Below are 26,423 nucleotides of genomic sequence, written 5' to 3'. Positions count from 1 at the left end.
TTTTAGTAAATACGTAACACTTTGTTTCTTAACTGCAAGGTCTACGCGTTGTATTTGGCGGATGTGACAAATACAATTTGATTTGATTTACCAGTACAATGGGGCTTCACCTTTGAATCCGTGGCTCATGGAACGTTAATGCTGTCTTTATGCACTGAAAGATGCCATTTACCAGATGATCAGACCAGTGGAGGCTGCTGAGGGGAGGGCGGCTCATAACAATGGCTGGAACGACACAAATGGAATGGCATCAGCTTTTGATGTATTTGATACCATTCTACCTATTTCGGTCTAGCCACTACCACAAGCCCGTACTCCCCAATTAAGGTGCCACCAACATTTCTGTGGATCCCACAGTAAGTTTATTTTATAGCAGAAATATACAATATCGAACCCGGGCATCTACATATCCGGGTTCGATCCCAGGCTGTGTCGCAGCTGGCTCCGACCGGGAGACCCATGAGACAGCACACAATTGGCCCAGTGTTGTCCGGGTTAAGGGAGGGTTTGTTCAGCTGGGATGACCTTGTCCCATCGCGCTCTAGCGACTCCTTGTTGCGGGCTGGGCGCATGCACACTGACCTTTTTCGGTGTTTCCTTCCACACGTTGGTGCAGCTGGCTTCCAGGTTAATTGAGAAGTGTGTCAAGAAGCAGTGCGGCTTGGCAGGGTTGTATTTCGGAGAACGCACGGCTCTCGACCTTTGTCTCTCCCGATTCCATACGGGAGTTGCAGCAATGGGACAAGACTAACAACCAATTGGATACCACAAAATTGGGGAGAAAAAGCGGTAAAAAATCTCACCTTTTGCAATATAAAATTATTCATTATCATTTGGCAGTTAACATTAAGGCAAACTTAAAGGTAATGATCAGTTCACCATCATATTTCCATTCATACAAATGGCTCTCAGAACATTAAACATGCCCTCAGGCGGGGACATTTCTATTGAAATTGTTGACGTCGCATCCTTTGATGTTCTGTTGTGTGAACACTTCTCATCATGTGATTCTGTTGACTCCTACTGGGAATATAATATGAAGGTGTTCCAGGGTGTTATATCCAGCAATAACAGCCATGATTCAAAGCTAATGTATGACGGTCCTTGTCAGGTTATGAGTGAGCTGCCATTGTCCCCATTCTGTACTCCAATACCGCACTATCCTACCGGGGACTAGAGCCTACAACCTTCTGATTTACACTAGGGAAGGTTCCAAGCTGTTTTATTGCCTAGACTGGCCTATAGATCATCTATCAGCATTATGCCTTAAGTGCTTTGTCCATAGCTGTCTATTAACCAGTTCTGCTGCGAATATGGATTTCCTTTAAAGAAGAGCACAATGACAGACTGGGGTCATGAATCTCTGATATGATCATTCACCAACCATAAAACCTAGTTCCCTATAATGAAAGGGCTTTGGAGAGGCTGTGTGATATATTCAGCTCAGACTTGTACAGTATATTACCCCATGGGTCAGGCTGGGAGGATGACAGACTTGGAAGCTTGGACTGGTGAAGATCCGCTGCAGGCGCACGAGGCAATTGTGCAGAATTTATGTTTAGTCTCAGCACTGTGTTCAATATCACCCCACTAACCCCTCGTTTGTGCAAAATAAGCACTATGACAAACAGGAAAGTGCTCCTTAGTCTTCCTCAAAAGAGTGTGGCTGGCTGTGAGAGGAGTGTGTGATTACTTTACTTTGATGGTGTTTGCCGTGGGTGGACCAATTGGAAGCAGAGCCTACATATTTGAGCTCTGTGTAATTCTGCATATCCACATTTGGCAGGCTTGTGAGATGCAGCAGAGCTTTTCTAAATTGGCTAAATAGGATCTTCCTAGGTTTTTCTTAATAAGCATATGAATTATGTTTTCTGCATAAGTCAAATGAATGCTCAAAGAGAAACAAACCTTCTTAAATACAACCTCTGTTTGAAAATTTGAAAATCAAACATTGAATGTGGACAGAGACAATGAGATAAGCTTGCCTTAAGCTATCACATTTGTACAGAAATGACACTTGCAGAGCATGAAATTGTCTCAGTAGTGCACCTTCCAAATCCATATCTTCCAATTCACAGTCAGTACAGATGAAAGACTACCAGCCTGGTCTCATAGACTAGACGTAACATAGTAAATAAAATCTGGGACACTCCAAATTATTTTATTGTGTTACGTTTGGTATGGTTACATAACACCGATTAGTTACTGAAGGCAAAAATGAAAGTAGGGTGGTTGGTCTGGCATTTAGCAACCCAAAGGTTGTGAGTTCAAATCTCATCACGGACAATTTTAGCGAATTAGCAACTTTTTAACTACTTAGCATGTTAGCCAACCCTTCCCCTAACCTTAACTATTCTAGCTAACCCTTCCTCTAACCATAACCCTTTAATCTAACTCCTAAATTTAACTTGACCCTTAACCCTAACCCCAAGCCTACCTAATGTTAGCCACCTAGCTAGAATTCATAACATATACATTTTTCATTTTTGTAACATATTGTAAGTTTTGCATATTTGTAAATTCGCAGCATATAATATGAATTGTAATTCGTAATAAAACAAACTCTGCAAAATGAAACATCCTCTCACTGTTAATTGTGATTATTTTCAGCAAACTTAACATGTGTAAGTATTTGTATGAACACAACAAGATTCAACAACTGAGACATATAAACTGAACAAGTCCCACAGACATATGACTAATATAAATGGAATAATGTGTCCCTGAACAAAGGGGGGTCAAAATAAAAGTAAGTCAGTATCTGGTGTGGCCACCAGCTGCATTAAGTACTGCAGTGCATCTCCTCCTCATGGACAGCACCAGATTTGCCAGTTCTTGCTGTGAGATGCTATCCCACTCTTCCACCAAGGCACCTGCAAGTTCCCGGACATTTCTGGGGGGAATGGCCCTAGCCTTCACCCTCCGATCCAACAGGTCACAGACGTGCTCAATGGGATTGAGATCCGGGCTTTTCACTGGCCATGGCAAGACATTCCTGTCTTGCAAGAAATCACCCACAGAATGAGCAGTATGGCTGGTGGAATTGTCATGCTGGAGGATCATGTCAGGATGAGCCTGTAGGAAGGGAGGAGGATGTCTTCCCTGTAACGCACAGCGTTGAGATTGCCTGCAATGACAACCAGCTAAGTCCGATGATGCTGTGACACACTGCCCCAGTCCATGACGGACCCTCCACCTCCAAATCGTTCCCGCTCCAGAGCACAAGCCTCGGTGTAACGCTCATTCCTTCAATGATAAATGTGAATCTGACCATCACCCCTGGTGAGACAAAACCGCGACTCGTCAGTGAAGAGCACTTTTTGCCAGTCTTGCCTGGGCCAGCGACGGTGGGTTTGTGCCTATACGAGACGTTGTTGCCGGTGATGTCTGGTGAGGACCTGCCTTACCACAGGCCTACAAGCCCTCAGTACAGCCTCTCTCAGCCTATTGAAAACAGTCTGAGCACTGATGGAGGGATTGTGCATTCCTGGTGTAACTCGGGCAGTTGTTGTTGCCATCCTGTACCTGTCCCGCAGGTGTGATCTTCGGATGTACCAATCCTGTGCAGGTGTTACGCGTGGTCTGCCACTGGGAGGACGATCCGCTGTCCATCCTGTCTCCCTGTAGCACTGTCTTAGGCGTCTCACAGTATGGACATTGCAATTTATTGCCCTGGTCACATCTGCAGTCCTCATGCCTCCTTGCAGCATTCCTAAGGCACGTTCATGCAAATGAGCAGGGACCTTTGGTGTTTTTCAGAGTCCGTAGAAAGGCCTCTTTAGTGTCCTTAGTTTTCATAACTGTGACCCAAATTGCCTACTGTCTGTTAGCTGTTAGTGTCTTAACGACTGTTCCACAGGTGCATGTTCATTAATTGTTTATGGTTCATTGAACAAGCATGGGAAACAGTGTTTAAACCCTTTACAATGAAGATCTGTGAAGTTATTTGGATTTTCACAAATTATCTTCGAATGAGTGGGTCCTGAAAAAGGGACATTTCTTTTTTGCTGAGTTTATACTGAATGGAGTGTCCCAAATGTACGTACATAATGATACGAAATGCTCTGAGACCAGGTTGACTGCAGATGTGCCTTTCTAGGAAAAGAGACCCATCTAGTGTACATCTATGATTCTGTTTTGATGATAGATATGAAGTTTTGGTTTCACTTGTAAGCAACAGATTGAGGGCATTGATGTGTACAGTAGCCCTGTATTACATGCATTTATTTATTTTATATCAACACTGAGCTAGTGCTAATATTTAAAATGTTACAATTTCAAGAATGTCTGAATAATGGGGATAAAATACTAACATCCACTCAGCTCCTCTTTTCTTAATCCTGATTGGTGCATTTTGGGCGACTAAAAGGCGAGAGTAAGGCCACACAGTGTAAACAGCACAACACAGTTAATAATTAATGAGCACCAACCAGATGATGTTAATCCTTCCTTTTTTTCAGTTCCTCTTTTCAAAAGCTTTCATCACGAAAGAGTGTGGCTTGCTTGTGTTATACCTCACAATGAACAAACATTATGCTTCAGGTAGTATGTTCCATGTTTTTTTAATACTATAGAATATGTTGTAGGCATACATCATTTAAATCTTTTTTTTATTGAGAACAACAATCAAGCATCGCTTTTCTGCACACAATGATGTATGATTTAAAACTCTTCTCTTGAGTCACTGCCCTTCTGATATAATGGTTGTAAACCCTTGCTTGAACACACACAGATAATCACACATTCACACCATATTTCAAATCTGTCGCCTTCACAGGGCCGTAAGAAACTAAACTTTATAGCTTGGCCTTTATTTGCTCTTATCATTTTCATGGTCTTACTCAAAACAGTAACTGCACCTTCTTTACCAAAGATGACAAGATATTTCATAACCAACATGACTTCTATAGTCTGTTTCCTCAAGTCCTATCTACTCAAGATTCCATGGTAATATGTGGATGAAGACCCCTCAGCTATGGGTCAAGGCATGGACTATTATTACCAAATAGGTTAGGTTTTGCTCCGCACGGACGGTCATTTTCCTCATTGAATTACACCTAGTGTGGGTTAATCATTAATGATGCGCACCACGTGTCATATTAGTATAATTATATCATAATATAATCATATTATAATTTACCAGTAACGAGCCTGCAGATGGAACCGGTAGTTATCAGCGTGTACGAACATCTAAGATCTGGCACTAACATCTGACTGGGTGAGTCACGTGTAAAGACTTCAGGAAAGTGCACATTCTGCGCTATAAAGACAAATCTGTTTTTGATGTTAAATATCAAACACCCATTGATTCTCTGAGGTAAATCTTTGTTGACCTTTGTGGTTGCCATTTGGCCACATCAACCAAATCCTTTTTAATGTGGCTTTTGGGAAGAAAAACAAACAAAAGGTCCGTCTGTTCACCTTCTAATCTGTCGACTTCTTCAAAGAGATCATGAGAATGTTCACATCCATGTGACAGTCAACTGTTCATAAAAAAATATATCTATGGGGGGAGGCATTTCATACATGCAGGCAGTCACACACAGTCACACAGACACCAGTAATTGCACTGAACAAAAATATAAATGCAACATGTAAAGTGCTGGTCCCATGTTTCATGAGCTGAAATAAAAGATTCCAGAAATGTTCCATATGCAAAAATGTGTTTACATCCCTGTTAGTGAGCGTTTTGTTCTTTTAGGTGCTGAGGAGTATTTCTGTCTGTAAGAAAGCCCTTTTGTGGGGGAAAACTCATTCTGATTTGCTGGACCTGGATCCCAAATGGGTGGGCCTATGCCCTACCAGCAGGAGTAGGAGTACTGGAGCTGAGGTGCAGGGATAGACCTGGTTTACAGTTTGAGTGTTCAGGCTTCAACACATTTAGACCTGGCTTAGTTGACTAATTGAGTTCAAGCATAGGTGCAGACTTTGTAGGTATGTAAATTGCATCTGAAGTACAGGTGTAGACCTGGTTTGTATGAATAGTATGTCTGAAATGCAGAAGTACACCTATTTCTATGACACATGGGGCTGACATGTAGCAGTAGACTTTGTTTTTCAATATTGGGTTAGACTTGCAGGTGTACACCTGGTCTGTAAGAATATTGGGTTAGACTTGCAGGTGTACACCTGGTCTGTAAGAATATTGGGTTAGACTTGCAGGTGTACACCTGGTCTGTAAGAATATTGGGTTAGACTTGCAGGTGTACACCTGGTCTGTAAGAATATTGGGTTAGACTTGCAGGTGTACACCTGGTCTGTAAGAATATTGGGGCTGAAGTACAAGTGTCGACCAGGTTTGTATGAATGTTTTTGGGCACTGGGGTAAACCTGTTTTATATGAGAACCCATGTATTGATCTGGTTTATATGAGTCATGGGGTGTAGAGATACACAAGGCTCAATTCAGGTAATGGGTCTGGATGGACCTCTATTGCCCATTAAAATCCTTTTTGGCAATAGTTTTGTGGTAGGAAATGATTAGCGTGTACAGGTTAAGGTCGTAGGACTAAGATATGCAAATGACAGGGTTGGGATGTACAGCGACTAGCTGGATAGGTTACTGTTGGTGACGTGGGGAATACACGCCTAATGAAAGTGGGTAACATGGCTGAGAAAGGCAAGTAACATGGATGAGGTGTATTGGCAAAGGAACTGGGGTCTATGAGTAACAAATATGGCATTTGGGGCTAGGATATGTGTACTTGATTGTATCAATATTAGGGTATTTGTCACACCCTGCCCATAGTAAGCTGTTTATTCTCTGTGTTGGTTGGGGTGGGATAGTGACTTGGGTGCCTCATCTAGGTGAATTTGTATTTCTATGGTGGCCTGATATGGTTCCCAATCAGAGGCAGCTGTTTATCGTTGTCTCTGATTGGTGATCATATTTAGGTAGCCATTTCCTCATTTATGTTTGTGGGATCTTGTCTACAGTTAGTTGCCTGTGTGCACACAAATAGCGCCACGGTTCGGTTGTGCTTTATTTGGTGTGTTTCAATGTTTTAAATATGTGGAACTCTACGCACGCTGTGCCTTGGTCTACTCATTATGACAATCGTAACAGTATTGGCATGTGGGTGTTAGGTTTTGGACAAGGGGGTAACAGGGCTGGTTTGTGTGGGTAAGTAAGGGTGGCAGTAAGATTGGCAGGTTGCCCCTAGCGGTTAGAGCTTTGGGCCAGTAACCGAAAGGTCAATGGTTTGACTCCCCGAGCCGACAAGGTGAAAAATGTGCTCTTGAGCAAGATACAACTATGGCTGACCCTGTAAAAACAACACATTTCACTGCACCTATCTGGTGTTAATAACAGAAACACTTTTTGAGAGGTGTATATAGATATTGGGGCTGAGAAAAATGGCTAATTGTTTGTTTATTTTATTATAGTTCCCATTGGTCACAACTGTGACCAAGAATAAAACAATTTTAAAAAAAATATACTTTTCAATAAAAAAAATGTTTTTTTAAACAATATGGATTACAAGTTAGGGTTACTAGTGGTATAACATTGCATAGTGGCGTGCCTGAGAAACAATGTGGGAACAAATGGGTTAACGGTAATTGTATGACATCGAAGTGTCAAAATATTTGAGGAAAAAACTAATGCATCCTTCATTTGCATAGACAGGTCAGTCCAACAATTTCCCTGAAAAGCTTTGTCTTCATAGTCAGAGGGAAGTACATATTTTACATAATGTACTCTGCAGGTGGAGGACAGTAAGCTTTAGTGTGTTATAAAACAACATGGTAAGAGACCATTACAGCCACACTCCTTCCTGGTTGTTAATCATCATGAGGTAAAGTGACATTGCATGTGCATTCAATTAAATGTTGTATGAAGTTGTACACAAAAAAAGCTATCTGGCAATATATCAATCGTAATAAGTAAGTAGAAAAGTATGGATAAAGTACAAAGTTAAAAAAAAACTATTAACTCAAAATATGTTAGTTACAATCACAGTGCTAAAGCAGTTAAGTGTTTCAGATGAGTTTAAAAAAATTCCTTCATTTGATTTGGCAATTTTTCCACATACGGTAAACATAAACAAATTGCCATTATGAATAGCTATACCACTCTTTAGTAGTGTGTCCCCCAAAACCCAGTGTAAATGCCCAATAAGTTATTCTTCCATGTTGATCACTAGGCTCCAGTTGTTCTGTAGTTCAGTCAGATCACTCTCACCCTCGCACTCCTCTGACTGCCTCACCACCACAGAGGGTAAGATCTCCACTTGCTCTAACTCCCTGTTCATCTCCACCTCCACCTCTGGAATAGGCTTGGAAAGCAGAGGGATCTGGAGGATCCCTGTTGTAGGGCTCCAGTCAACACAGTTACCTCCAGATCCATCCTCTTCCTCAGACTCCTGTGGAAACAGCGTATGCCTCTGGGTTCTGTACAGGTTGACCTGGGATAGCCGCAGGGGCTGAGTACCCCTCCTGTTAGACTGTGTCTCGTACTCTGAGGGGTAACTTTGGGGCTCCTCAGCCTTGTCTTCCCAAAAGTCCACCTCAGGGGTCTCTCTGACTGAGAAGTGCTGCGGTGCGTAGGGACCCACCCGATCAGGCTCTTTGTAACACGTGCTCTCCTCCCCCATCTTTAGACCAGACAGCAGTGGAATTATAAAGAGCCCTTTCTCCACAGGCCCCTGTGAACATGGCGCAGATCTCTGTGCTATGTGCGTATTGACCTGGCTGAGATGCAGCAGCAGGGTTTCCTCACTGTGAGATGCCTCACTTTCCCTCATTTCCGGAATCTTTGAGGACGCTCCAATGAAGCCGTATTCTAGGGGCTCTGGTTGGGCCTCCCTGAAGTCATCTTCCCACGATCCCTCCTGAGAATCCTCTCTGCCAGGGGCTTGCTGGGCAGCGTAGGGTAGTATGGGCTCCCCCTCTGAATGTTGGATGAGGGCAAGGATAGTGTTGGGATTTATGGGCATCATCTCCATGGGCTTGGCCATGTTGACCAGTACCACGTTCACTGTCACAGCTTTCTCAGGACAGAAGGTCTGCGGTGGGTTCGGAATGTCCGATATTTCCTGAAACAGGAAAAAAGTGGACATGCATTTTAGTAAACTGCACTTCATAGCCATGGTTGAAGTCTTCTATTGGTCACATAAGTCACACAATTCTTACCAGGAAAGGGGGGCTATTCTGTTTATTACCACAGACAAAGTGGTAGACAAGGCATCCGACCAGGATCAGCATGAAGAGGCAGATGACTGATGGGACAACGGCTCCCAGCAACATCAGTAGCAGCTGGCCATAAAAGGGATCTGTAAAGACAGTGGTAAGGTAGAGGTAAAATAAGACAGATCTATACAGTACACAGCCGTTATAGGAAAGGGAAAGCCCATAGGATAAAGCTGAGAAGACAAACCCACACTCACTCACTAGCACACGCACATACACACACACACAAACACCCCTTGAAACATCAACATAATTCCTTCTCTAACAGGAAGAGAAAATACACCCTGGGAAAACACCTCAAGTTGTCTCATTCCTCAAGTCCTCTCGATTGTTTTGTCGTGCTGTACCAAAACCTGTTGAGTAGACTTATCCTGACAGATAGAAAAGAACAATGCACACTAGGTCATTGGAGCAAGATTAAATCGAGTCTTATCTTACCCTTTGGGGTTGTTAGGCACTGCCATTCAGATGCATGACAAGCAAAAAGAAGTGATAGGACCTGGGCCTTAGCAGAGAAACAATACTGGGTTTCAAAGGCAAGCAGCCTATATTCAAAGGATCTGTTTTCCACAGTGAAGTGTTGCTGAAAGACAAAATGTATACAGAAAGTTAAAAGACACAATATAAAACTAACAATCATAATTAATCTTAGCTAAATATATAATACAAAAAATATATAATTGTAGATCACAATCTATTAATGCAGCAACTTTCACTGATTAAAGTCCCTGTAGACAGTCCTACATATTATGTAATTTAATTCTTTACACAGTTACAGTAACCTATGTAACACCAACCGTTTTGTTGCTTGTGTTGTCGTACACAGACAGGTTGTAAGTCATCTGAGGGTAGAATTTCAACAAGGAGTACTCTTTTGTCATATTCCCAGTCTTCCATCTCATTGGACCCTTCAGCTTAACGGTAACACTATTCTCCTTCACCACAAGTTTGACAAGTGGAGGTCCAAAGGTTGCTGTTTGAGAAAGGTATAAAACATGTCCTATCATATGTGGCCTGACACATTCTCCGATTGAGTGTTTCACTTTGGCTCCTCTTTCATAGATAAGGTAAATGATCTTTGAACAGGATCTCAACTTACTGTCAGCTTTGGGTTCGAAACACTTTTCTGTGAGTGTCCATTTGGAGGATCCATTTTTGCCCAAAGCCTTGACTCTGGCAAAGTAGCCTTCATCCAGGTCAGTTGTCTCATTGGATAGATCACACCAGGTCTGAGGGATGTCTCTGCACTTCTTCTTCACCCTCCAACGCACCCGTCTCGCTCCACCATCCATGCGGTCACCATAGCTAGGAGACAACAAATAAACACAATGAGATGTGTCCTTAAATCCATGGATCATGGACATTTATTTACAAGTAGTTCATGGAAAGCTCAGTCTCTCGTGACAAAACCGAGTAGCTGATTTGGTTCTGAGTGCTGAGATCATGATAAAGTATAAAGTGTCCTCACATTGCATATTCCACTGTGTAGTTGGTGTCATTTGGTGCGTCTTTCCCAGGATGCCACTTTACAATGTTCCTCAGGTTCATGGAGTTGAAGTGTACTCCTTTGGGACGCGCTACAGAGGTAACGTCTGAGACCACTAGGAAAGGAGAAAGAGCAGAAAGCAGATGATCAAGGTCATTTCAAAATGACTGCTGGAGCATCAGTCCTTAAACAGTAAACAGTTCTAAAATAATAGAATTATATTATAGAGAAATAAAGAGAGCGATTTAGACCCTTCTTTTGGAGACTGAAAATATTTTTTTTTATAGAACAGGATGCTGTGATGAAATTTCAACAATAAAAGATTTCATAAACCCTCAGCTTTCCCTCTGACTGTACGAGACCACATATTTGTTTCCTGTGTGATTCAGAATACCACACGATCACGTAATTCAAGGACATCTCATGATTAGATAAAAGAAAATGAACCCTGTTCAGTGCATCATAAATGTCATTGAGCGCTGTTTTTTCTGTATGCATGCCAACAACCTTTTGAAATAGCTTTGATCAATGCCTTGAGTATCAACTTATCATAAAATGTAACACATTTCTCTACCATTTCATTACTATCTACATCTGCTGGGTATGCTGATGGAAAATACATTTAGAGTGAGGTTCCACATCAAGCACAAGTAAAGTGAGTGAAAACAAAAGCAAACCAAAGTAAATACCACCCACATAACGATGAACGTGTTTGGGTGAGTTCCAAAGTAACAAAAAAGTATTACATTGGTTAAACATGCTTAAAATGAGTTTTTAGGGGAGAAAGGGGGAAACAAATTGAACAATGACAGCTGAACAATGATAGCTGATTGCCAGGTGATATGTGATCAACTGGACTGCACAGCAGTAGTAAACATTTTCTTAAATTGATTATGAGCTGCAAATGAAAATTAAGCCTACCTGCGGTCCATAGAGAAATAATGTAGAGATATTTGACCATTATTTCCCGTAGAATTGTTGGTAAATAGTTTATAACATTGTCATAACAAAAGTTTTGACACCTTTAAAAGGAGAAATGAGCTCATGGACATTTCAACCGATAGGCTAAAGTAAATTATTCAGTTCTCGGATCTCGTTCTTCCACATCGCTTCCATGTTGTTCACGCAGAGTGGCATTCTTATCTGATATACCTTACACTGGCCAGGTCGCTTAGTCAAGTGACATGGGCGGAGTTATTTACTCTAAGATATTAGGAATTCGAAACATTAGCACATGGGGAAATAAACTAGGCCGAGACGTTAGTGTTTTTCCATATATTTTTAAACCCAGGTTATGGGATGATAACTTTTGTGATTTGATATGATTCAATGTTTTAACATTTAAAGTATGAATATGAAAAACACTTGTTCCGGTAGGGAACATCTGTCAGATTCGTGTAAAATGTAGTAATAACTTAAACATATTTGTTTGTGTTAGGTCACCATAGCTTGCCACTTTTGACAGGCCTACAACATTCTTGAGATGGCAGTGCAGTGATTAATGTACTTGTATAGGCCACATTGCAAATATTTCCAAGTTTGAAGACTTGTTTGACTGGTGTGAATAGTTTATTTAATTGTCATAGATCACCACCTTGTGGCATAAATGCCAACTCTCCACTTGAGGTTATTGATGACGTTGACGTTTTTACATTATGATTTTGCATAAGCACGTTTACTTAGTTTAAACTGGTCTAGACATATTAAATGTATCAGTATGATTAATAGTTTCATTTTAGATATGCCACAGACCATTGAAACGTAGATCGTATTGTTTTATTAAACGAAATGGCACCACAGACATGGAACAATGTACTGTGTCATATCGGTTTGTTTTTAAGGCTGCACCAACTTCCGGTTAACAAACCTTAGCCTTGTAGGAACCATCCATAATCATTTAATGGAGCAAAGTGTCTATGTGATTTCTGACATGAATTGGTAAATTGTAGTGTTCATCGTCGAAGCATGGCGATTTCAATGGAAACCCAGCTCCAGAGTATATTCGAGGATGTAGTGGTATGTGCATTCTGTATCAGACAGCTAACTTTAGATAGCCAGCTGACGTTAGCCACTTACCTTTTGTTAGCAGCTAACGTTACTAGTTTAGCTAGCTAGCTTTTTTTGCTAATTCACTTATGGCCGAATAGTTTTTGGTTAGCCACATTTTACAACAATCTCAGCATGCATTCTACTTAGCCTAATATTTGCTGCCTCGTGTTGATCAAGCTAATGATACATGTTAATAGCAATGCCAAAACCCGCTAGCTAACTTTATACAACATTTCTACTTTAGCTATATAACGTTAGCCTATGACAACAGGGGTGTAATCATTATGCTGATTCTGTAGCAAAACCCGAAAACGACAGGTTATATTTGACAGGCAGGTAGGTCCCTCCCCGTTTAGTTCCGTTTGGCTCTTAAACGGCAAACGGTTTCCGTAATGAATACATCCTTAGATCGTGCACGTTTTGTCAGGTCATTAACTCTATATGTGATAGCTGGCTAATTTGTCGAGTGTAACATTCTAACCATTACTCCATTGATTGTCTATTCACTGAATGCATCATTTTCTTTTTCAGAAAACAGAAGTTATTGAGGAAGCCTTTGCAGGGTATGACTTCTGAAGCAGACTTGTTTTGTGAAGACATAGCTAGGCCAGATGTGCACTGTCTGTCCCAGTTAAAGATTAAGTGCAGTATTAAAAAAACCACTTCAGTGTCATACAACTTGTGGAGGAGTTATGTTTTCATAGTTGTCTTTAATGGCTTCGCATTTGTCTTCTCAGCATGTTTATGGACACACCTGAGGATGAGAGAACAAAACTTATCAGTTGTCTAGGTGCCTTTCGTCAGTATTGGAGCACTCTTCCTCCGGTGAGAGAGATGCCCAAGATTTGACACATGCAGCATCAAACATCATTCAAACCTTATACATTGCACTTGTTTCTGTAATTCCCCAGTAGTAACAAGACAGTTTGCTGCTTTTTTTCAGGATTCCCATGACCAGTGTGTGCAGTGGATTGTCCGATTCATTCATGGCCAGCACAGCCCCAAACGGATCTCTTTTCTCTACGACTGCCTCGCCATGGCAGTGGAAACCAGTCTGTTACCTCCCAGGTAAGGATGTGTTTTTCTCTGTGAGATAATGACTAGTGTTGTGTATTGTGCTGAGGACAGACAAATGAAATGTCATGTTTTCTCAGGATGGTGTGTCAGGCTCTCATAAGCTCAGATAACCTGGAGTGGGAGCGGACACAGTTATGGGCCTTGACTTTTCGACTCATACGAAAGATCATCGGTGGTGTGGATTACAAGGTAAGAAACAATGCACTTGGAGAGGCGCTGTTGGAAGCCAAGGATGTACAACGTGTTTCCCTATAGTTCCTGAGTTAGTGACCAAATTGATATATTTAACCTTGCAAAATTGTATATATTTCTGTTTGGCCAGGCGTCTGAAGAGACCCGTAAACAATTCAGATCAAGTTTGAGAATTTTAAGTTTAATGTCGTCGACTCGGAAAAAAACGAAGTCTGCAAGAGCAGGCCACAGCAAGCCCGCGTCCTCTCCTGATTCTCTACCGGACGCTGTTAATGCCGGCCCCACGGAAACACTGACTGTGGAGATGCTACAATCCGTGATAGGCACCCTCAAAACCGACTCTCTCTCTACCAATCTCAGGTCAGAGATATCAATGGTCAAAGATGAGCTTAAAAAATCTATTGAGAGTATAACGTTACAGAATAAGCTCGACGCACACGGAGTGGCCTTATCGGATTTGGAACGAGATGCTGCAGACCACAGCACTCGCATTAGCGAGCTAGAGGCTAACGTTGGCTCACTGACAACCAAGGTGGCATACCTCGACAATAGATGCAAAGATATGGAAAGTAGAATGCGGAGGAACAACATTCGTCTACTGGGAATACCGGAGGGAGTGCAGTGCCCAAGACCAACGGAGTTCATGGCCCAGCTGCTTCAGGAGCTGCTCGGTCTGGAGGAGAACTCACTGCTAGACCGGGCCCACCGCACTCTGCGGAGCCGACCACGGGATGGAGAACCCCCGCGACCATTAGTCATCAGGGTGCCTTTCTTTCACGTTCGCAATGACAGACTGAGGAGATCGGGAGAAGCATCCCTTGTTGTACCGCATGGTGTGGAACAAATGGTTGGTTAGCTGATATTCTTAGCAGGCTAGTTAGCAGCCCGAATGGTTTACTAGCGAAGCCAATTTTGCTGGGTTCATCAACATTTGAATGTCATTCTCTTTTTCATTTAAAAAATGTCTAACCCAGGTTGCCGCCTCTTTCAATATCTGGCTGTTTTCATGGTTCAGTCGTAGTTTTACCATCTGTATTGCTGTTAACCCGCTCTTAACCAAAGCTAGTTTTCCTTAGACTCTGTTGGGGGCCAATCTATGTATGTTTGGCTTACTCTAGTTAAATGGTCACAACTCCCAGGTAGCACAGGGTAACAGTTGTCATGCTTTGCGCATTTTTTTCTATTTAGGGTTTTGCTTGCATCTCAGTTGGGGAGATGCTTCTGGAAGGGGTTTTAACCTCTTTATTTGTATATAGTTTTTGTCTTTCGTGCCTTGTCGTTTGTCTTTGTTTTTTGGAATGGAAATACCTTTTTTACACTCTAAATAAATTATACTTTGGCTCCAAATTCATGGTTTGTATAAGACTTATGTAGTCATCCCCTCAAGCCTCTGTCAGGACTAATAACACTCAGACTGCTTCCCTTTGCATCGATCGACACGCCAGGGTTGCCCTTTAAGTCCCTTACCTTTTGCCCTCGCCATAGAACCACGTGCAATAACACTTTGCTCCAACCCCCTCATCAAAGGTAAAGTCGGATATGGACATGAACTATATGCAGATTTATTATTATACACATCCAACCTTTCTGTTCCTGCTGCCCTTACCTCTTGCATCCTTCGGTCACTTATCATGGTATAAACTGAATCTCAGTAAAAGCGAATTGATGCCGCTGAATATGGCAGAAAATAACTTGCCATTTAAAATTGCTCACAGTAGTTTTATTTATTTCGGGGTACATGTCACAATCAGATTTAACCCCTTTTTTCAAGCCAACTTTGTTCCTCTTTTAATCCGTACTAAGGACGATTTGGAACGCTGGTCTTTGCTACAACTCTCCTTAGTCGCAATAATTAATTCTATTAAAATGAATACTCTCCCTAAATTCTTCTATCAGTTCCTTCTGATTTTTCTTCCCAATACATTTTTCAAAAAGATCGACGGCCTAATACCACCATTTTATATGGGACAAAAAGGCACCAGGATGCGATAACAGCTTTTGCAGAGGCCCAAACCAGACGGCAGTCTTGCTCACCCGGATTTCAGAATCTATCATTGAATCTATTATGAACCTTAGGATCATTCACTACTGGTTGCAGAGCAGAGAGATATTCCCACCCCCAATTTGGCTAGAGATTGAGGCTGCCTTGTCTATACCGGCATCATTGTCTTCCCTTGCTCACTCCTCTGTTACAGGCCTCCTCCTTCACCAAAAATATGTTTCAAAACAACATTGAAAATCTGCAATCAATTTAGGCGCCACTTTGGGTTTCAAACAACCTCTTTGGCTCAGGTAGCCTCAAACCCAGCTTTTCCCCCATCTATGGTTGATGGTGCTTTCTCAATGTGGTCTAATACGGAGCGTATTAGAAGATTCAGAGATCTGTATATTAACAATACATTTAATACGTTTTAACAATTATCAGCTAAATTTGGTCTCCCCATACATCAATTTTTTTAGGTTCTTACAAGTCCGGAGTTCATCCGCAGCATAGATCCAGGATTCCTCACCCTTCCTGGTGAAACCCAGTTCGACACACTTCTTATCCCACTTCCTACTCTGAAAGGCACCGTGTCAATAATCTATAGTCAAATTTTCTCACTACAAGTTATCTCATTAAACAATATTAAATCCTCATTGGAGGAGGAACTGGGTGAGGAAATATCTGATGAACTATGGGACGGGGCACTCAAGGGTTACATAGCTCTTTTATTTGCACTCGACACGGCCTCATTCGATGCAAACTCATTCATAGGGCCCACTGGACCAAAGCAAGATTATCCAACATTTACACGGATGTGAACCCAAATTGTGTATGACGTAATCTGTCTCCTGCTAGTCATGTACACATGTTTTGGTGTTGCCCATCTCTTGTTGGTTTCTGGAAAGACATCTTTAACACATTCTCAGAATTAAGCGGCACACAGACCCTTTCATTGCACTATTTAGGGTTTCCTTACCCACAATACAATTGACAAATGAATAAGGATAAAATTGCCTTTGTCACTTTGTTAGCGAGACAGTTAATTTTACTTTGATGGAAATCATCTGCAGCCCCTTCTCATGCTCTTTGGATTAAATCTGTTTTGAATTGCATACATTTGGAAAAAGATTAACACACTCAATGGGTCTATAGACACATTCTATGCAATGTGGGCTCCCTTCTTATGTTAAACGAATACATTTCCCTGCAGTTCCAGAGTGATGTATATTTATATATTGGTGACGTAAGAGGCCTGGTATGTGCATACACGACATCTCGGATGTTAAGGACGGTATTTTCTGTACTCGTTGACCTATAACAACTGTATCAAAATGTTTTTCCTTATTTATTTTAATTTTGTATTTTCTTTTTGCTGTATTGTTGTTTTATACTACTACCAAATAACTTACAAGTGCAATTCTTTTCTAAATGCTGGTATTGAAAATTCAATAAACAAAGTATTTTAAAAAATAAATACCAATGCACTTGATTTCAATCAATGTGACTAGAGATCGTAGGATAGCATAGAGGAAGGGAAGTCTTATACAACAGTGTAAATAGTTTTATTACATGTGTATTATAGGATATTATCTACTAAATAACATGAATGATGTGCTTCATTGTTTTCCATCACAGGGAGTTAGAGATCTACTGAAGGCTCTGCTGGATAAGATTCAGACCATCCCCAACACTGTCAGCTCAGCTGTGGTCCAGCAGCTGCTAGCTGCACGAGAGGTACGCCTCCTTTCCAGCTATAGGCTTTTTCACAAGAGTTTGGGGATTTCCTGTTGAAATAACCTGCTGAAATGTTTGTTTATCTCCTCGCAGGTGGTGGAGTACATCCTCGACAGAAACGCGTGCCTCCTGCCTGCCTACTTTGCCATTACAGAGATCAGAAAACTCTATCCTGAGGGGATGTTGTCACACTGGGTATGTTTTTAACCAGGCTGTATTCATGTCATTTGTGTGGATGATGAATTGATTTGAACTGAGATACATAGCATCTGAGCTGGTCAGTCTTTCACGCTATCCTTCTCTTTTATTCTAGCTTCTGGGCAGTCTCATGTCAGATTTTGTTGACAGTTTTCGACCCACTGCAAGAATTAACTCCATCTGTGGTAAGGCCACCATATGCACCTAACCTGCCTGGTATTGAGCAGTGAGATGCATATATTTATTTGGGACTATTGCTCAGAGACCTTTAAGTGACCTATCATATGTTTGACCTGTAGGGAGATGCAGCCTCCTTCCAGTTGTCAACAACTCTGGAGCTATCTGCAACTCCTGGAAGCTAGACCCCACCACATTACGATTCCCTCTCAGGGGCATGCTGCCCTTCGACAAGGTACTACTCCTAAACCTATCATACCTATCACCTCCATAGAAATCTTTTACCCAAACAGTGTAAAGCCTGTTTTTCAAAGCTTTTGTCAAAGGATGTGGGTGTTTTTCCCCCAGGACCTGTTTGAACCACAGACAGGGCTGCTGCGATATGTGCTGGAGCAGCCCTACTCTCGAGACATGGTCTGCAACATGTTAGGGCTCAACAAGCAGGTACTTCTCCTCTCCTGCCCCGCCCTGTCAGCTCTCCCCTTCCTCTACCTCCCCCCTTGCTCTTGGTAACACAGGTACAGTACACAAGCCAAGGATGCTCCAGATGACCAACCTATCTCGTGAGGTGTCTTGTACTGTATTTAGTGCATCTGATTACCTGTAGAATCCAGATGAAAGCAAACAACAATGGTTTGCATTGCTTTGTTTCTATAAGGCCAGCCTCCAATCTATTCCCTGCCAATTCAGTGCTCCATGTTTACCCCCAGCCCTGCTTGGCAGCTCAAATCCACAGTGTTTCAAGTTCTGTCTGACTCTGCCCCTTTGGCCCAGGGACACACAACAACGAGTATTGGTGTAAGGGAATACACCAGCTAATATGCACCGTCACATTCGCTTGATGTGTCTCTTAGGAGTACTCCGGCTTTACTGACTGACAGGGGAACTTGGAGCTGGCCTCCTAGTCACTGTTTTGTCTTCTCCTTTTTTCTTCCTTTCTTTTTGTTCTGTCCTGTCTTGCCCATCCTCCAATGCTCTAGACCTTGAACATTGCTCAGGTATGTTCACAATCTTCCTGTTGTATTGTGACTAACCAGTTGCTGGACACAGCTTCCTAGCTACACTGATCACGTCTAGACAACCCAAAAAAATGACAAATAAAGCATAACATAGGGCTTGAAATTACCTTAGATAGAGGCCAATGTCCAAGAGCATGTGAAAGAGCTGATATGACAATGCATCACATTGACAGGATGTGCAAGGGTCTACAGTTCCAGCTCCCCTTGTTGGCCACGTAGTGTGGTCCGTAGACGTCACATCTCATTGGAGTTTTAATGCTGTGGCTGTTGCTGTCTGTCAAGACATCTCTCAAAGCTGTTTTTTAAGAACATACTTTCCCACAGATGCGTTGTGTTCGGTCTTGGGTTTCAGAATTCCATCTCCCGTCCCAAGATCCTGTATACAAGTCCAGAAACACAGCAGCTTGACAATTATTTTGCTTCTCTGTCTTTCATAGATTATTCTACTTCAAATTTTCTATACATAGTTAGACACAATTGAAACACTCTTTCAACTGCCTGTACACTGTGGCAAAATTAGTTAAGCAATTTACTTAGCCACCATAAAATGAGAATTTAACTCCACTGCCCCTGTAGTCTCCCTGCATTAGACTATGAATTCATTTTGTTGAATTCATTTAGCAATTCTAAGAATGTGCAGAACAGCATTGTAAAAGCTCTCGTGAGATCTAAGGGAAAATGATTGTAGTAAAATGTGAACAAATTGTATCAATTGCCACCAATTGATACAATTGCAAATTTGATATTATTAGAATCTACTTTGGTGTGTTATATTATTGAATACACTAGTTCCTTCCCTATTCCAATGTCCTTGAATTTAGTAGCCTATATATATATATATTAATTTTGAATGAAACAAAAGCATGTTACAAATCATTAATCGTTTACAATTTCAAACATGCAACATTACCAAATCAACAAAGAGGATTGGACATTTTCTGTTTGAAACTAGAGGTGTACGTACCTGAGAATGACATGTTAATTTCAAGCCCTGATCTGCTGCATGCCGGAATGTAGTATAGTCCTGTCTGTTTTCAACTGTGGTTCAGGTGTATCTTCACGTTTGCACTGCAAGAGTTTTCCATTTGAATGTTAACACTAGATTGGCTACGTTGTTTCAAGGTACTAGATTGAAAAGCATTCCGGGAATGTCCGGAATTGACCATGTCTTTGTTCCCATTGGAGCATGATCAAATTTATCTTTTGCCATTGAGGTTACATTATTGGATTTTGACACATCCACCACAACAGGGATGATTTGGTTCAAAAGCTATTATGAATCATGTGCTGACTGACTAATTATTTTGTCTGCCAAAAGTCATGGTGAAAGCAATCTCCTGATTTTGAGTTGTTTTCCTAATGCAATGGGCTGAGCCTTACTAAAATTATCCTTATTATGTTTCAAAAGAAAGGTCCAAGTAATCAATCTTTGGTCCTGGCCCTCTATCGGAACATTGTACTAAAAGGCAGCAAAAAGGCTCAAAATAACCCACTGTATACATAATTCCATCGAAGATGGCTTTAACTCTTTTAGATTCCATAAACCAATTCCATTGGTTAGACACCCATCAGACCAGCCTTAATCCAGTAAAGAAACCCCCATCTCAGAAGAGCATGTGTTGTACCACTGTCTCCCCCCCCCACCCCGCCCTTTGGAGATGATGCTACCCTCTGCTCACAGTGTGGTGTTGATGAATGGCAGTGTGTCCTATACCTGCATGTCACTTTCAGGGGCAGCTGCAGTATATCAGAAAGAGAAAGTACTTTGTGGTGTCAGAACAGACTGGGTATATCGACGCTTGTTCTCAGTCTATCAGCATTGTTTTTCAGTAAACGTTTTGACCACAAGCCATTTTATTTATTCAGTGTAAGACTGATTGTAAATGTGCAGAGCACCACCTGTTGAGTAAATATTGTCTTAACAGGTCATTCACATTGGCTAGATTACTGAAATTACTTTATCAATGATGGCAAAAGTGACCAATGTGGTGATATAGTGCAGCTACTCTGGGATCTGGGCTTTCATTGGCAGTGGTGTAGTCTTCATGTCATGCTCTGTTTTGTGTGTGTTTGAGTCAGTGTGTACCCTCTGTGTGCCCGGGACAAGCTCTGTTTGTACCCAACATTTATGAGACTCCCCCGTTTGAGCCAAGTGTCTAGAGTGATGTTGGTGTGAGACAGTGTTTGGAGTGGAGTAAGAGGGAATGGAACTAAAATGAAGCAGTCAATGAGGCTAGTCAAGGGCCCCTTTTTTTATTTTTTATTTTTTTAAACTCAACTACATTTCTGAATCCACTGTATGCTGATTTCACTTGTTTTGGTGAGGTATGGGCCAGTGCTGAATTCCCTGTGTGAGGTACATTTGACTTTTCATTTTTTTTTTGTGAACATTTTTATACACCCCTCTGACACCTGTCTCTTTGGGCTCTTCCCCCCCAGCACAAGCAGCGCTGCCCGGTGCTCGAGGACCAGCTGGTGGACCTGGTGGTGTACGCCATGGAGCGCTCAGAGACTGAGGAGCAATTTGACGACGGCGGCACCAGCCAGCTCCTGTGGCAGCACCTCTCCAGCCAGCTCATTTTCTTTGTGCTCTTCCAGTTCGCCAGCTTCCCACACATGGTGCTCTCGCTTCACCAGAAGGTGAGGTAGTGTTGATTTGAAACAGACACAAAACTTTCATAGAAGTGGACACAGTCATTTGTCCTATTATCGTGAATGCTCTATTCTTGCGTCATTTTTACCATTGGCGATTGAATTGGCTCTTTTGTTCCACACTGCTCGTCTGTGCGACAGAGAGACTGTTATACAGATCATGTCTAAAATGTCTGTCTTGTGTGTGTGTTGCTCCTCAGCTGGCCGGTCGAGGTCTGATCAAAGGCCGAGACCACCTCATGTGGGTCCTCCTCCAGTTCATATCTGGCAGCATTCAGAAGAACGCCCTGGCTGACTTTCTCCCTGTCATGAAGCTGTTCGATCTTCTCTACCCAGAGAAAGAGGTAGCCACTGTGTGTGTGTGTGTGTCTGTCGTTTCAGCTCCTCCATTTGTCAGAGCATCGCTGCAGGAACCAGGAGGCTCCACTCTGAACTGCATCGAGAGCTGCTGTCTCCAAGGGGACGCAATGAAGGCATCTGCAGCCCCATCTCCCCCCAATTGACTTCTAGCCAAGTCTTCCATTAGCATGCAAATACTGGATCTGTTTACTAACGCTAACACAGAATCATGGCTTACTTGTCCTGCTTAGTCCAGAGCTAAGTGGATATTTATTAGCTTTCTGACCAATGATGATACAGCCAATTGTGAATGATTGAGTGACATAATACATTTTACTAGTTGGGTGATACAACCATTTACTTGGTGTCTACATAATTTAGAAGATATTGATATAAATTGAAAGTTTTATTGGTATGACTGGAGACATCGTGATGTGTGTGTCTCTACAGTGCATCCCGGTGCCAGACATCAGCAAGCCCCAGTCGACCCACGCCTTCGCCATGACTTGCATCTGGATCCACTTGAACCGCAAGGCTCAGAACGACAACTCCAAGCTGCAGATTCCTATCCCCCACTCCCTCAAGCTGCACCATGAGTAAGAGAATGTCTCAATCAATCAAGTGTAATTTTATAGAGCCCTTTTTACATCCGCAGTTGTCACAAAGTGCTGTACAGAAACCCAGCCTGAAACCCCAAACGGCAAGCAATGCAGGTGTAGAAGCACGGTGGCTAGGAAAAACTTCCTAGAAAGGCAGGAACCGAGGAAGAAACCTAGAGAGGAACCAGGCTCTGAGGGTTTGCCAGTCATCTTCTGGCTGTGCCAGGTGGAGATTATAAGAGTACGTGGCCATTTAAGGCCAGATTGTTCTTGAAGACTTTCAAGCGTTCATATATGACCAGCAGGGTAAAATAACAACCACAGTGGTCAACACCTCTGGAGTAAATGTCAGTTGCCGAGCATTCAGTGGGTCCAGGCAGCAGGTCCCACAGAAAAAGAGAATGTCAAATCAGCAGTTCTACCTTTAGAGGCCAGTATGTACTTAACACCAGCTCTTGTCTGTCATGTTGTCTACTATAACTCTCATAAGGAATCACTTAGGCAGCCAGTCTAAAAGTGTTTGTAGTCAGTGGTCACCAACTTGCAATATAACTCACAGATGCATGATTTGTGATGCCTTTGAGATAAAAGTAACATCTCAAATCTGGGGTTCGATTGCATTTAAACTGCTTGCCTCCCTCCTACCCCCTATAATATTTCACCTGTCCTTGTGTGTTTAGGTTTCTCCAGCAGAGCCTGAGGAACAAGTCCCTGGGGATGACAGACTATAAAATCGCCTTGCTGTGTAACGCCTACTCCACTAACTCGGAGTGCTTCACTCTGCCCATGGGCGTGCTTGTGGAGACTATCTATGGCAACGGCAGCATGCGCATCACCCTGCCTGGCACCAACTGTACCGCATCAGGCTCCGTCACACCACTACCCATGAACCTCCTAGACTCCCTCACCGTCCACGCCAAGATGAGGTGGGCAATACTTACCACAGAGAGAGATACTGTATATCTCTATAGTCCCTACGACTACTACTGCTCCTTTCAATGGTGCTGTCATGATATCACAGCAACATCACCAGTAATACTTAATTTAGTTAGAGCTCTTTACTAGGGGTTATTGAAGTAAGAATGGAGCATCCTCAGTCTTCCGAGGCTTACAGGAAAACTTGAGGGTGCGTCCTATGATGATTTTAATTAAGTAATAAAAATAAAAACGCTTGAAATGCTGTGCTAAAAATAATCTACTTTAAAATGCATAATTTTAGACACCTGCCATGTTCTTTTTAAGGACACGCCATTATGCAATTTTATTCACATTTATACTGCCCTATTTAAAATTCAAGAAGGCTTGGATAATTTGTTTTTTATTTAAACGTATAACATTTCAACTCTAGTCATCTTCCCTCGCTCTGGTTTAGTGTAGCCCAGGGTGTATGAAATGGCTCTGTGCTAAATTACAAAGAACAGATGAGTGTTGAAGCGTGGTGTCTCCTCCCTCTTCTGTTGATCACTGTTGTATTCTCCCTGCTGTTAGTTGCCATTTACAATCGAAAGAATGGAGAGTGATAATGAGTTTAAACGGCATCCACCCATTTCAACCTAAAAGCTTTTTATTTTTTTCATGTATTTTTTTATACAGTTGAGTGGGTTTTGTTTTTTTGACAAGATATTGTCGCTAATGAAAAATCATCTGCTCTAGCGGCTTTACAGTGGATTCAGTGCTTATTCATTTTACAACAAAGCCACCCACAATTTCTGAGCCAATAATGCCTTGAACATTTGTACTTGCATAAGCAGTATTCTGACAGTTTAGTGATCAAAGTATAATATATTAGGTGAAAACTGCATACATTGGTCAAGTCTCGTTCACATTTCCCCTGTCCCCTGTACTTTTAAGCCTGATCCATAGCATCGCCACTCGGGTGATCAAGTTGGCCCACGCCAAGTCCAGCATCGCCCTTGCCCCAGCCCTGGTGGAGACCTACAGCAGACTGCTGGTCTACATGGAGATAGAATCTCTGGGCATCAAAGGATTCATCAGTAAGTCCTGCAAACTCTGAATATCCTTACAGAGCTTATCAGTCCCTGCCTGCATTTTTTTCCCAAAAGAGACCTGGTTCATGTTCCGAAAGGCACACCATAACAAAACCTTTTCTCCCTGATGAACACGACCCTGAGCGAGCAGCATGGCCAGATTAACTGTATTCCCAAATGCATCACAGATGTTCTGACTGCGACGACATGGTGTCTGTCTTGTTTTACCAGGCCAGCTCCTGCCCAACGTGTTCAAGTCCCACGCCTGGGGCATCCTTCACACTCTGCTGGAGATGTTCAGCTACCGTATGCACCACATCCAGCCCCACTACCGCGTCCAGCTGCTCAGCCACCTGCACTCGCTAGCCGCCGTGCCCCAGACCAACCAGAACCAGCTACACCTCTGGTCAGTAACGACAAGAGGAGGCACAGTCAGACACAATTTTTAGGGCCAGGTCCTGGTTGCATAGTAGAGTAATGGTTTTTCATCTGAAGCAATATGTTGATCCTGTTTTACTATCTCACAAAATAAATACGATTTCTTTGACAAGATGATTAGTCAGTGAATCAGGCCGTCTCCGTGGTAACCAGATACTCTTTCTGCAGTACATGCTTTCAAACTACCATAAAACCCCTTGAAGTGTGCCCTTACGTAAGGTAATATTTTAGGAGCTCTATGCAATACCCTATTTCCCATAGGTAAGATAACATTATCATTCCTTAAGGGAAACACTTAAGATGTTTTATGCAGCCGTAATCTGACCAGGAAACACTCAACACCCTGGGTGTAGTCATATACTATAACTAGAGGCCTGAATATTTCCTGGTTAGGTCATTTGACCAGTTAAAAACTCCTTCACCCACGTGATCAGCACCACAGGGGTTGCAGGTCCTTGAGCTCCTGCGCAGGCAGGGATGGCTCATTACAATCACAGATACATAAGACCAGAAAGGATTTAGTACTAGTCTATATTCTGGGGTCAAGCCAGTGCAAGCCAAGGTGTTATAAGAGGAATGATGTGCTATTGAGCGGACGTTATTCAATCATTGCCAATTTCAATAAGAACATTACATAGAAATGGGTCAGCGTTTTGCAAAGACGTAACTGTACATAACCACGAGCTTTCGCTGTGAAATAAAATTAACCTTTTTTTGTATGTCTGTTTCTGTGTCCTCAGTGTTGAGAGCACAGCGTTAAGGTTGATCACAGCGTTGGGGAGTTCTGAGGTTCAGCCTCAGTTCACCCGCTTCCTCAGTGACCCCAAAACGGTCCTGTCGGCTGAATCTGAGGAGCTCAACCGTGCCCTCATCCTGACTCTGGCCAGAGCTACCCACGTCACAGGTCTGCCTCTCTAGCTTAGAGTACCAGTCAAAAGTGTGGACACACCTACTCATTCAAATATATTTCTTTATTTTTTTACTTTTTTCTACATTGTAGAATAATAGTAAAGACAATAAAACTATGAAATAACACACATAGAATCATGTAATAACCCAAAGTGTTAAACAAATCAACATATATTTTATATTTGAGCTTCTTAAAAGTAGCCACCCTTTGCCTTCAAATCAAATTGTATTTGTCACATGCACCGAATACAACACCTTACTGTGAAATACTTACTTACAAGCCCTGAACCAACAGTGCAGTTCCAGAAATGGTTAAGAAAATATTTACTAAATTAAAAGTAACACAGTAGAATTACATAACAATAACGAAGGCTATATACAGGGGGCACCGGTA

General features: G+C 42.2%; 2 protein-coding genes across 3 annotated transcripts in view; one reads left to right on the top strand and one right to left on the bottom strand.

Moving 5' to 3' along the window:
• Nucleotides 1–7,356: 7,356 nt before the first annotated feature.
• Nucleotides 7,357–11,831, bottom strand: il20ra (interleukin 20 receptor, alpha). The gene is made up of 7 exons (XM_064990923.1): nucleotides 11,596–11,831; nucleotides 10,657–10,789; nucleotides 10,288–10,493; nucleotides 9,986–10,161; nucleotides 9,627–9,771; nucleotides 9,132–9,271; nucleotides 7,357–9,034 (listed from the first exon to the last, which is right to left on the bottom strand). Exons 1-7 carry the CDS (start codon nucleotides 11,633–11,635, stop codon nucleotides 8,120–8,122), a joined length of 1,755 nt encoding a protein of 584 aa, XP_064846995.1. The 5' UTR covers nucleotides 11,636–11,831; the 3' UTR covers nucleotides 7,357–8,119.
• A 605-nt stretch (nucleotides 11,832–12,436) lies between these two features.
• med23 (mediator complex subunit 23) overlaps nucleotides 12,437–26,423 on the top strand; it is a 30,540-nt gene continuing 16,553 nt past the window's right edge. The window contains exons 1-17 of one of the 2 annotated variants that reach the window (XM_064990921.1): nucleotides 12,437–12,690; nucleotides 13,255–13,286; nucleotides 13,461–13,548; nucleotides 13,667–13,791; nucleotides 13,878–13,989; nucleotides 17,612–17,710; nucleotides 17,804–17,905; nucleotides 18,024–18,093; nucleotides 18,208–18,320; nucleotides 18,434–18,529; nucleotides 21,544–21,744; nucleotides 21,957–22,100; nucleotides 22,546–22,691; nucleotides 23,375–23,620; nucleotides 24,546–24,688; nucleotides 24,914–25,088; nucleotides 25,861–26,024. In XM_064990921.1, coding sequence (XP_064846993.1) covers nucleotides 12,640–12,690; nucleotides 13,255–13,286; nucleotides 13,461–13,548; nucleotides 13,667–13,791; nucleotides 13,878–13,989; nucleotides 17,612–17,710; nucleotides 17,804–17,905; nucleotides 18,024–18,093; nucleotides 18,208–18,320; nucleotides 18,434–18,529; nucleotides 21,544–21,744; nucleotides 21,957–22,100; nucleotides 22,546–22,691; nucleotides 23,375–23,620; nucleotides 24,546–24,688; nucleotides 24,914–25,088; nucleotides 25,861–26,024 — 2,107 coding nt within the window. In that variant the 5' untranslated portion in view covers nucleotides 12,437–12,639. The remainder of the gene's footprint in view (nucleotides 12,691–13,254; nucleotides 13,287–13,460; nucleotides 13,549–13,666; nucleotides 13,792–13,877; nucleotides 13,990–17,611; nucleotides 17,711–17,803; nucleotides 17,906–18,023; nucleotides 18,094–18,207; nucleotides 18,321–18,433; nucleotides 18,530–21,543; nucleotides 21,745–21,956; nucleotides 22,101–22,545; nucleotides 22,692–23,374; nucleotides 23,621–24,545; nucleotides 24,689–24,913; nucleotides 25,089–25,860; nucleotides 26,025–26,423) is intronic. The other variant, XM_064990922.1, reaches the window with a different exon arrangement.

The sequence above is a fragment of the Oncorhynchus masou genome, chromosome 16 (genome assembly GCF_036934945.1).
Source record: "Oncorhynchus masou masou isolate Uvic2021 chromosome 16, UVic_Omas_1.1, whole genome shotgun sequence".
NCBI lineage: Eukaryota > Metazoa > Chordata > Actinopteri > Salmoniformes > Salmonidae > Oncorhynchus > Oncorhynchus masou.
Note: the sequence above shows the minus strand (reverse complement) of the source record. Positions and strands in the feature narration are given on the sequence as shown.

What these genes read in the sequence shown, in the direction of transcription:
- il20ra (XM_064990923.1), bottom strand. Translation starts at nt 11,635, where the DNA reads ATGGTCAAATATCTCTACATTATTTCTCTATGGACCGCAG. An exon ending in ACAACACAAGCAACAAAACG is followed by an intron (nt 9,772 to 9,985) that starts GTTGGTGTTACA and finishes TTTGTCTTTCAG; the next exon opens with CAACACTTCACTGTGGAAAA. An exon ending in AGAATAGCCCCCCTTTCCTG is followed by an intron (nt 9,035 to 9,131) that starts GTAAGAATTGTG and finishes TTCCTGTTTCAG; the next exon opens with GAAATATCGGACATTCCGAA.